The following is a 12296-nucleotide window of genomic DNA, read 5'->3' as shown; positions in this document are numbered from 1 at the left end:
GTTTGAGGAACCAACACCAAACACCCGATAACCCTAGATAAGAGAAATTCAAACTTTTTTAGATTTATAAACTCCTTTCTGAGTTACCCCTATTGAGGGATGACAACATGTTAGAAATGAGGCTATATTGTGTGCCACATTGGGAAGACTATATGAAGTTATTCAAATATTAAATTCTATGTATCAGTGTACCCATCATCAGATGTCCAGACAAGCATGATGAACCACAATTTTGAAAATTGTCTTGGGAGCTTGAATGGAAAAAAATTATTTAATGGGCTTCACGTTCTATTAGTGAAGATAAAGAGATCTCTCCTGAGTGGTTGTTAGTGAGAGTGGCGTGGCTTGCTACAGATTTCATTCCAGAGTTGATTTCTCCTCACAAAAATTGTTTATCAACTACATTCCACTGAGTACGAGAAGTGGAAGAAGCAGGTTTCAAATTCAAGGGCTCGAGAGTTACATTGTAGAAATCTACATCTATATACAACTCCAGCTCTATATGTGCCAAAAAATGATGAATATTTATTCTATGAAGACTTGTCGTGGAATGTCAATGCCTACAGGTCATTCCTAATACCTTAGCAAGGCTGACCTGACTACTACGAGGAGACATAAACTTGTTCATATGAGTTCGAAGCTCCCCTAACCCTATGAGATTTATGGGGAGCTTCTCACAAAAAAAAAATCCTCGGTATTGTAGCCTCTACAATACCGCTGGATTTCACAATCACGAGAGATGCGCCAGAACAATCATTTTTTTTCTTTCTTATGTTTTTTATCCTATTATTATTCATTCCTTTTTTGTCATTTCCTATATATGTGTTGTATTAGAGTTTAGGGTTCAGTTTTGGCTCAGATTCCTGTCAGGTCAGCCGCTTGCATTTGTTTCTCCCTTTGAGGGCTATATTCGAGGGCTTGGGTGGTACTCCGGCTATAAGTGAGGGTTTGTGTGTTGTTATCTTCCCTATCCCTTTCCACTTCCTCCCCACTTCACTCCCGACCGCCGTCCAATACTGCAGGCGGCGCCTAAACAGTCGCATCTTACTGTTTTTCCTGCATTTTCCCCAATCCAGCCACCTGTTTTCGCTGCCACCACCCGGTACAACTTTCCTCTTGTTGTCCTGCAGTTCTCAGCATCCCTCGTTGCTTCTGCCAACATTGCTCTTCGTTGCAGCCCCCCGGAAGCAACCTTTTCTGACTTATTTTTTTTTATGTTCTAGCCACCCAACCATCCATTCGCCTCCTTCCAGCTTGCTGCCCTTGCCGCAACTCCTCCCCTTCACCGCCGCTGTCCATACCATTTGTTGTCGCCGCGCCTTCCAGCCTTCACCCACTCCTTGCTACCTCGTCAGAGGTCCAAAACCTTGCGATCACCACCACCACCTCAAGATCTCACCCTAGTTTGATTATTTACGTTGTGTTTGTTGCTATTTTTGATTTCCGGATGTCATGTTGTTATATTTTTCCTTTTAAGTGTGTTAATTGTAACTGCTTAGTTTCTTTAAGTAATAATATTTGATTTTCTTTATAATGGTTTGGGTTAAACTCCAGTTTCAATTATGGCATCTTAACCTTCCATATGTCAAAGGTTTATTTTCTGAATTGTTTGAAGGAATCAATTGTTCAAATTTCATTATGAATTTTTTTATTCTGCTAATGATCATCTTGTTTCTTTTCCATTTAAGTCATATTCTACTTTAAAATCATTTTACTTATTTCTTATTGATGTTTGAACACTTTTTGGCAAAATAAAATGTTTGGGACTGTTACTTTTTGGAAAGAAAATGCAGTCGAGCAACGGTTTAAAGAATTTTTTCTCATGATCGTATATCAATTTGAAACAATAACTAGCATGCTAAGAATTGGTAATGGGATTGAGTAATTTAATCAATATTTGAGAACATTCCTTCTAGAAAAAGGTGTAATTCACCAATCAAAATGTCATGACATGCTACAACAAAAATGGCTTTTCCAAAAGAGAAAAATAGACAATATTTTTAAGTTTCTCAAGCCATTATGCATTCAATAAATGCTCCAAAATATCTTTTGGGGTAACACACTTTTGATTACTTATATTTAATAAACAAATGATATGTCAAATTTTTAAATTTGAAATATCTTTAGAAGTTTAAAAATTCTTTTTTTCCTTACCTAGTACATGATTGTAGATCTCTCTCTAAGAGTTTTGGGTTGGCATTTGTAACGTGTATATGCCCAATGTTTTCTGGTCAAAGCTTGGTCCAAAGGCTGAAAAATATGTTTTTCTTGGCTAAGCATCTAATTCAAGGGATGTAAATAATTTAACCTTATCACTAAAAAATGTTTTGAGAATATGTGTGTTAATTTTGTTGAGAATCAACCTCTCTTTTAGAAAAAATCATCTCATGGGGAAAACATACTTGGGGAAGATAATTTTTAGGGAATGTTTTTGAACTCTTGGCCTATACCATAAGTGTGTATTCCCTTTATTAATTTAGATGATTGGAAACACTAGTGAAAGTATTGAGATTAGAATGGTATTATCACTAAACAAAACCTTTGGTAGATGTTACTTTATCATAGTAGAGGGGAGAAGTATTTCCAATGAATCAAAATAATTTGCCCCAGCATTAGGTGCAGACGAGGAAAAGCTTAGACGAACTACTGCTCTAGTTATTTCCCTGGCAAAAATTCAATCCAATTTGTCTGAGTGATATTCTTTCAACTCATAGTAACATACCTTTCACACCTATTCCTTCATCTCTAAACATGCTTTTGTCAAATCTTGATTTTCCTATTTTCATGTAGGAAAGGAATTTGAGCATGCACTAAACATCTCTTTGCAAAGTATTTGGTTATTTGAAATTTTGTCAAGCACTCATTGAGCATTTCTGAGTAGGCTCTCTAATTTGTTTGTTTTAAGAATTATTCGAGAAGCATTAAGTGATATTTATCGGAAATTAGCTCTGAAAGAAGAAGTGAATGCCCTCCGGAAAAATAACACATTGAGTGTTATTGATCTTGCAGAAGGCAAGAAGACTGAAGAGTGTAAATGGGTATGTACTATAAATTGTAAAGTTGGTGGAAATATGGATACAAAGAGAAGCAAAAAACCTTTGTGTTGAGCTCAATGTTTGTTTTTTGCTCCTATTCCTAAAACTAACTCAATCAGAATGGTCATTTCTCTTACACTGGAACTTAATTTTTTTGATGTTAAAAATATATTTCTAAATGGAGACTAAACAAGAAGTATATTTGGACTTATCATCCGGATTTTAAGAAATTCTTGGAAGAGTAAAAGTGTACAAGTTGAAGAAGCAATATTTGGACTAAATTAGGTTCCTAGAGCTTTGTTTGAGCATTCTGGAAATGTTGTTAGGAGACATGAGTTCTCACAAAGCAATGCTGGACACATTATCTTTCAAGCATTCCATTATAGGTAAAATCACCATCCAGATAATATACATTGATGACATTATTATAAATGGAGATGGCTATCTTGAGATTAATTACTTGATGGAGAAGCTTGATTTCAAAGTTTGATTTTGACCTAGAAAAGCTAAATTATTTTCTCAGAATGGAGTTTTCCAGATCCTAGGATTGAATTTTAATCAATTTACTTTGAAGCTGTATTTTGAATGTTGAGATACCTCAAAGGGATTCTAGGGAAAGGACTTATGTTTAAAAATAGAGGTCATCATTTTTTTTTTCTTTTTGAAGGGCAAATAGAGGTTATCTTTAGGTGAAGACCTACACCGCTGCACGAATATAGATCGGGCAGGTGATATCAATGATAGAAGATCTTTCTCAGGATATTGCACCTTTGTTGGAGTTAATTTGTTTATTGCAGATGGATTTGTCAAGTGTTATGGATCAAAAATTTCTAAAAGAGTTGAATTAAAATCTTTTGTGACAACAAAGTTGCAATTTCTATATCACATAATCTAATTTTACATGACAGAACAAAACTGTAAAAGTGGATAAGCATTTTATCAAGGAAAAGATTGATAGTGGCATAATATGCATGTCATATATACCTGCCACAGCAATTAGCTGACATGCTCATTAAAGGACTTCCTATGGCACACTGAGAATTTGGTCGGTAAGGTTGCCATGAGTGATATCTTCATGGTAGGTGTTAAAACATTTCATAGAATATCCTTGATTTAATATCATGTTTGATCATGAGCAAATTTAGTTAGTTAGCTGGCATTCTCTTCATTTATTCAACCAATTTATTCATTTATTGCATATAGCATGAATTAATATCTATTTGCATGCAGTCATTATGCTAGTGTATTTTTATGCTGCATGCACATAAGTATGTACATTGAGTATGCCTTTAATCCATATATTTTTTTGCTATATCTGATCCTATTGTAGTATGATTTGCAATTTCTTATGTTTGAGATTCTGTATTCTATTTTAGCGCATTAGAAAAAAGATAATGATTTCCGCTTGTGATTGTTGTTTTAACCCAGCTCTTTCTTTTTGGCATTCTCTTCATCGCTGATCAATATTCTATCTATTACGTCTTTCACAATAGGGGCTGCTATTTCCAGGTTGGAAGCTCACTAAAGCTCGGAATGCCTATAACTTCTGCCTTCAGGATGGCGTTGGGGACATGGGCATCATGGGTTGAATCTTCGATCAACAGTACTAGGACGCATGTTTTCTTCAGGACCTTTGAGCCTTCTCATTGGAGGTATATCTGTTATATTCAAATAAAGATGAAAATTATTTAAACCGATTAGAAGTTTGGTGATATCTTCTAATTATTCTGTCTAGTCCATTTCATTTCTATATTAATGCACTTTCCTGCCTAATATGTTCTCTTTGTTTGAATTACGGACTCATCAACATCTTGCATGATTGTAAAATTATAGTTACACAAAGTGTTTTCTATCATTAGATAATTTCACATAAATTTATGTTGAAGCTTGGAAATTATGTTAATTGAAGCCTGGCAGGTAATTTAATTGTTTTATTTTTGGTATACATTTTTGAATAAAGCACTAACAGTTGGATGGCTAGAAATACCACTAGAGCACAAAACTTAAATTCTTACCTACCTTTGGTGGTGTAAAAATTCATTTGGAGGTGAAAGTTTTGCTGAAGCCTGTCTTTTCCGGATGCTGCACATCGTTCTTAGCATCTTGTTTGATTTTTGTCGACATTCTTGTTACTGGAATGTACTTGTATACTCTTTTTCTTCATGTTCTTCACTATTTCACCCAGGAAACAAACAAAAACTCTCAATTTTTTTACCTTCATAACAGTAGCTAGAATTTCTTGGGCTCTGATATTCATGCATCTAAAAAATATCCTTGTAGCATGCAAATGGTTATAGTGGTGCAGGCTTAGGATTATGGGTATAGGAAAGCTGTCTAACCTTTCAAGGCTGCCCAAAGTGAAGTTTTTTTGGTTGGATATATGAGGAGAATTGACTTTGTCTGAACTTGAGTATGGGATCAACAAATTCATGCCCAATTCTTTTGAGGTTGTTTTGTTCGAGGTTAAATTTTTAAAAGATAGATTAGATTTTAGATAAGACGGTGTCTATAGATCTTGCCATTGTTTTACAAGAATTTGATAAATTGGTTTCATTCTTCCTAGAGGAATTAGACCTCTTTGTTAATTATCTCTCTTAGTGATGAGAGAGAACCTTCAACATGTTATACGCTTAAGTATTTAGTAGCAATAATTTTAGTTTTAGATTGAGAAAATGTACTATCAGCATCTTAGAGCTGATGTTGAAGGGAATGATGATGATCCTAATCAAGATCTCATATTCTCGTTTTCTTGAGCTGTCAGTTCAATTTGATCAAATAACTCTTGATAGTAATTTTGGGTTGTGTTGTTTAAGAGGGTCAGATAGACATTAGATGGATATTTGCCCAGGAAGACATTTTTTTGTAAGATTTAATTAATAAAAGGCTTTGTGCCCTTTTAAGAATTCACTATATAGAGCATTTGCGCTGTGATCATAATCGTAATTTAATAATATCATTTTACAGCAAACCATCAATTAGGGACCCGATTATAACAATTTTTATTGTGATTTTATTTGGCAACAAATTCACCCAGTCAAAGAATGTGTCACGTTCTTACTATGTGAGATCTTTGAGAATATTCATATATGTATGCCAGATATAACATTAGCTTTTTACAAGTTTAAGCTTAAATTTATCACCTTTTACCAACTATTGAGACTGACAATTGTGCCTTATAGGTAAAGCAACCTGCTCTAAAACTCATACAACATATTATGAGTTAGAGTTTGGACTTGAAAGAGAATCTTATAAATTTCAAGTAATTGTTTGCTTTTCAAAAATATTGCTTGGTCATTGAAGTGGAGGACAATTTGAATTTTCCTTGGTTGTAGTGCGTGCAACATTTTCTGGCGTTAAGTTCAAGTGTTTAGCATAGTTATTGATTCACATTCGGCTAAATCATGAGCGCTGATTTTTATAAGCCTTTTTATGAATGTTTTAAAAAGTTTGTTCTCGCTCTCACTTTTGTTTTTGTTTTAGGATAATATGTTTTTATATCTTCTTAAAGACCCTCAACCTTTAGGATTGCTGTCGTATTGATTTGAACTATATCATATATTTATCGGAATATTTTCTAGTATTTTTCAGCTTAGCACAATTTTTGGATTAGTTGTACACCTCCTAAGGTAATGATTTAATGTTCAAATTTTTTGACAAAATGCTCATGACACTTTTAAATTGCCGCAAATATTTTTTTTTGTTTGAAAATGGTTACACTCATACGAAGTAAAAAAGTTTATTTTTTAAATAGTTGATACCCTTTTAAAGGAAATGCATGCTTATAGTTGGGCTTACAAGAGTAATGATTAGCATCTTTCTTGAGGACTGCTCTCCAAAATGTCTACATGATTTTTTGGGGCATCACATTTGAGTTGAAAATGGTTGCTTTGTGATGTTCATTGGAAACTCGAAATTTTCCCGATTTAATTGTGTGGATGTTTCATCATTAAGATGCTTGAAAAGTCTCATTTTGAACTTCAAATGATTGCATATGTTGTACCTTCATTACACATTTAAAATATAAAAAGTTTTAGCTATTTTGCTCATGTTTAGCTTTTCTTCTACATGGACCCCACAAAGACTTTTTTTTATTATAAATAAAATATAACTACTAACTATTTGCCATTCGTATTTAAGTTTCATTTTGTTTATGAGCATTTTGGTAGCTGCAACGTTTAGTTTGTGCTTGTAGATGAGCTGTCAAGTTTCCTGTAAATGTTCATATTCTGTTCATATTCTATTTAAATCATTAAATGTTTTGTGTACACTTCTCAATGCTTGCTTGTCATTATTGGTTATATGTAGTAGGAGTTTAGCGGGAACATTAGGCTTCACCACTATTCCTAAGAAAATGTGTATGATAGATGTTCTACGATACTGCAATTGGTGGTCTTTAAATCTACCATAAGAAAGGCGGGCTGGGTTTTCATGCACGTGGCTGTCGTAGACGATGCTTTTGTAGACATTTATGAAATGTTGCTTTAGACCATCAAGTTACTATTGTAGACTATCAAATGACTATTGTAGACAACCAAATTTACTGTTGAAGACTATCAGATGGTTGTTGTTGACTACCTAATTTGCTGTTGAAGATTAAATCCACACAAAATTTCATTTTTGAATCTCTGTTAGCTCTTTTTTAACTTGATTTTCTTAAAAATTTTGATATTTTTTGGAATTTGATAATAATTATAGTGAAACTTTTCTTAAGTGAAAATAGATATCCTTAATCTATTTTAAATTTCAATCTACTTAATTGCTTTCATTGTGTGTGTGTGTGTGTGTGTCAATTTGTCCTATGCATGTCAAATTCTCATCTTCATCCTCAGGTTAATTTTTAGAATGTTTTTTGGGCTTTTTCTAGATAATCTTAGCCTTTGAACTTGTCTGCGTGTTCCATTTTGGGAAATGAACGACAAATGAACAATTTTGATTGTGGTCAGGATGCGTCGAGCAGAGCTTGTGTGATATATCGTGTCTGCGTTCTATTGTGAACATTACATTTTATTAAATTAACTTTGTGGTGTACACACAGAAACTAAGATTGAGCAAATCTAGTCATCGTAATGTTAAATATTTACCAATGCTTTCAAATCTGTTTGGGATTAGGATTTAAATCTCTTAATTTTTATTTCCAGTCTTCAATAAATGGAAACAATGACATTTGACATGAATGAATGATATTTCTTCTTATGCCACATTTGAACTTGAATTTTTTTAAGGTAAATAAGTGAACATCATTTGCTGAGAAAAGTATTTGTGATACGACTTATAATTGGCAACAGGAAATGTAGATTTAAATTTAATAAATTTAGGGACCAAAAGGGCTGTTCTTAGCTACAAATTCTTGTATTTTAAGTTCAGTTTATTTATAACATTACTATGCAAATTACATGATGCTTTGTTCTTAGATGAACTAGCTTTATAGGATTACTTGACTTTATGAAGCTGTACAACCCTTACTGAACAGCAAACCATTACTCTTTTGTACAACTTGGAATGTCATACAATCAAACTAACCGTACAACAACAACAAAGCCTTAATCCCACTACGTGGGGTCAGCTGCACGAATCATTTTTCTCCATTGCGTCCTATTTAGTGGCATATTTTCATTTAGTTTAATTAAGATCATTTTTATACAATAAGACCAAGTCTTCCTAGGTCTTCCTCTGCCTTTCTTAACATAAGTCTAATTTAAAACATATATTCTCCTAATCGGATCATCAAACTGACTGTACACTAACTAAATTTTAATTAGTTCATTTTAGTTTTCATGAATAGATTGGTAACTTGTCATTGTACCGTTAGTTTGATTAGTTAGTCTTAAGTAGGATATTCTATTATAAATAGAGAATCAAAAGTCATATTATAGTAAGACTGAGATTGCTATTATTCAATGACAATGGTGTTTTGCATGGCTTCTTTCTCCTAGAATGTGTCTGGTTTCTCTTCCTAATAGGCTCTATTTCATGGTTCTTCTCCCCATCTTCTTCCCTCTTCTTCAAGTAATCAAAGTATGAGATGAAATTTTTTAGACATTTAAAATTAACAGTTCAAGATTTTATTTTTTTTCAATAATTGGTTTAAATTAAAGTTTTTGTAAAAAACTTTTGTTAGTTTTGATTGTAATACGAACTAAATAATTTTAAATATTTAAAAATAATATTGTATTCATTTAAAAACTTTAGAATAAAGATAAAAAAAGATATAAGCATATACAAATATTTTTGTTTTTATTATGTTTCATATATCATATTGATATTTAATAATTTATATTGTAACAACAACAAGCCTGTATCCCACTAAGTGGTTGGCTACATGAATCCTTTTTCTCCATTGCATCTTATTGAGTGTCATATCTTCATGTACTTGCTTTATATTGTAAAATAAATTATAATCATAATGAAACAATAAAATTTAATGTTCTGATTATAATTTTGAGTGAATTTTGAGTGTAATGGTTTACCCAAAAAAATTGAAAGTATATATATGTATTAAATAATTTATACTTCTTTTAAAACAATACTACATGCATTTAAATAGTTTAAGGACAAATTAAAAAATGATAGAATTATATAAATATACTCATAATTTATTTTGAGTTTTATATAATATTATTTTTTTAATTAAATTCAAACTATAAATTAAATTATAACATTTCTAGAACATCCGAACTTATCTATATAATTAAAGAGCATTTGGAGTATAATGAAAATTTGCTTTTGATTGTAAAATAATCAAAAAATAAATAAGTGCATATAAAATGGGCTATAATAAGGTAAAATGACAAAATTAGAAGAAATAGAATGATTGCAAAACTATGAAGCACAAAATCTTCTAAATGCCTTTTGTATTTGCGTTGGACAAATATGAGGCCAACGCATGTATACATGCAAGAGACACATGTGGCTTAGGGAACATGTGAAATAAATATATACATGATATTATAAAAGGCTACTTCATATATTACATTTTAGGTAAGCATATCACAAGCTGCTTTTTTAATACCAAAATGTTTCTTAATTCTTAAACTATAACATAGTTTTTGTAATCAAATTGTAAGACAACTTAATTTACAACAAATTAATTTTGCACATTACTATTTTTTTGTGAGATAAAGAGTAAATCTTCCTGCAAAATTGGACTTAATATATTGCATTCTGATTTATCTGAAATAGGTGTCCTGGCTCAACTTTTTTCACAAAAAGATAATGGGAATTAGGACTTCTAAGTTAGATAGTTAATCATCTTAAGAAAGTTATATTCCTCTTTCTCGAGTAATGTAATATGTAGAAGAAACAATTTTTATTTTTATTTTTTTTTATTAGCATCATGTTATATTATTAGTCCATATATTAGGTTTTAATTTTAAAATTGTAATTAACTTACATTAATTTGAACTTTGTTTACAATCAAAAGGCTTTCATCAACCATTATCTATTTTACATAGAAATGGCCTTGATATCGGAATTATCTGAAATAATAATAGAAACACAAATATTATGTGTACATTTACCCGCGACATAGTGGTTGTGGTTGTAGTTTTCCACCGTGAGATTATGGGTTATAATAGCACATATTGTCCTATGAGCTCACCTTTCTCAAAAAAAAAAAAAAACACAAATATTATTACTGAAAAAGTCAATTAGGCATTTACAACAAAACACACACTAAAATATGAAATACAACAACATAACACAAATCATTCTAAGGTTTAATCCCTGGGTGGTGGGGGTTGGCTAGGAGGTCAGGGAGTGGTGTTAGGTAGCTGAAATGGGCTGTGGGGTTGCTAGAAACGACAAAGGAGGGGTTGGAACTACAATGGCAGTGAGGCGAAAGGCCTGGAACAACAACGACAAAGAAGCGGAGGGCTAGGAAAATGAGGGGCAACGAAGAGGAAGGCAGTGGACTGCGGGATCGCAAGAGTGTTGTCTTGTGCAGGGCAGCGAGGACGAAGGCAGTTTAGGGGTGCTGACAGGAAGGAGAAGGCAGAAGTGGGCGACAACAAGTCGGAAGGAAGGAGTACGGAGGATGGGAAAGTCGCGGATAAATACCACCTCGAGAGTGAGATATAGCCAGATCACCGCTTAACCTTTGGAAAAGAATCATCACTTCTGAATAAGATACAACTGGGGCAACAGTCGCCCTTAAATAGAACCCTAGATTGGAAAATTTGGAGACACTGATTGTTGTTCTAACAGAAAACTCACAAAAAATAACCCTAGACTCTCACAAAAGTGAATTTATAATAATATGATAATTAGGAGCGGGCTAAGGAACCAATAGACACTCCCAAAATAGTGAAATGCTTGGACTGGTTCCATCCAGGCAAGCGGACAGGAGTTTGTGGGTCGCAAGAAATCCCATGCGTGGGAGGCGCTCGTATTAGTTCTATAGATCCTAGGAAATCTTGTGTGAGCGAGATGCCCACATCCGTCGAAGCTTCTACCTCCTCATAGTTTCAGGTCGACCCCATTGAAGGTAGCAGAAATATCACAAGTACGTCAATTTTGTAGGCATTTTCATTCCAAAGCACAGCTTGATAGTATAAATATCCATCCATTTTGTCACAACCTATGCTGGAGCTACATATCAGCATAGATTCTTACGGGCTAAATCCCAATTGAGTAAATCTATAATATGCTTCTCCCACTTTTGGTTCTCGGCTAAATATAGCTGATAAACAAGTTGTTAGGAAAAGTTAACTCTAGAACGACAATTAGGACAGACTGGGCCACACTGAAGTGTAATTACTGAGGAAAGGTCTCTTTTTTTTCTTATAAAGCATTTGGATTCCACTATAGAATGTTCTTCTTTTCAGAGATCCTAAGGTGAATTCAACACTGCAGATTATCCATCCTATCTAATCAATTGTCGATGAATACACTGCTAAATTAATTCTACTATCCAAATGATTTTATATAGTCTTCCAGAAGTGGTACAAAGAGTCTCATTTTTGACATGTTGAACCACCCTTAGTAAGGGCAACTCAGAAAGTAGATTATATATCTGAAAAGCGTGAAAGTCTCTTACATGATGTCATATTTCTGGTGTCGGATCCTCGGACTTAAGTTCATCCTGACCGCCAAGTTAATTTTGTTGGAGTCTCTCTCATAAGCTTAGCCTGACCTACATGTTTTTCTCCCTCGGCAATTGGATTCTAGTGCACCTCCTTTGTGTCCTTACTTTCTTCAGTATTTACTATGTTATTGTCTATTTTTTCGATTGCTCCCTGCTCAGCGAAATAGATCATTCTCCTA

The 12296-nt window shown here is 33.3% G+C and overlaps 1 protein-coding gene across 1 annotated transcript in view; it reads left to right on the top strand.

Moving 5' to 3' along the window:
• LOC110030892 (protein trichome berefringence-like 7) overlaps positions 1 to 12296 on the top strand; it is a 41117-nt gene that overhangs the window by 15978 nt on the left and 12843 nt on the right. The window contains exon 2 of the mRNA XM_020733867.1: positions 4529 to 4687. Coding sequence (XP_020589526.1) covers positions 4529 to 4687 — 159 coding nt within the window. The remainder of the gene's footprint in view (positions 1 to 4528; positions 4688 to 12296) is intronic.

The sequence above is a fragment of the Phalaenopsis equestris genome, unplaced genomic scaffold (genome assembly GCF_001263595.1).
Source record: "Phalaenopsis equestris unplaced genomic scaffold, ASM126359v1 Scaffold000761, whole genome shotgun sequence".
Lineage (NCBI taxonomy): Eukaryota > Viridiplantae > Streptophyta > Magnoliopsida > Asparagales > Orchidaceae > Phalaenopsis > Phalaenopsis equestris.
Note: the sequence above shows the minus strand (reverse complement) of the source record. Positions and strands in the feature narration are given on the sequence as shown.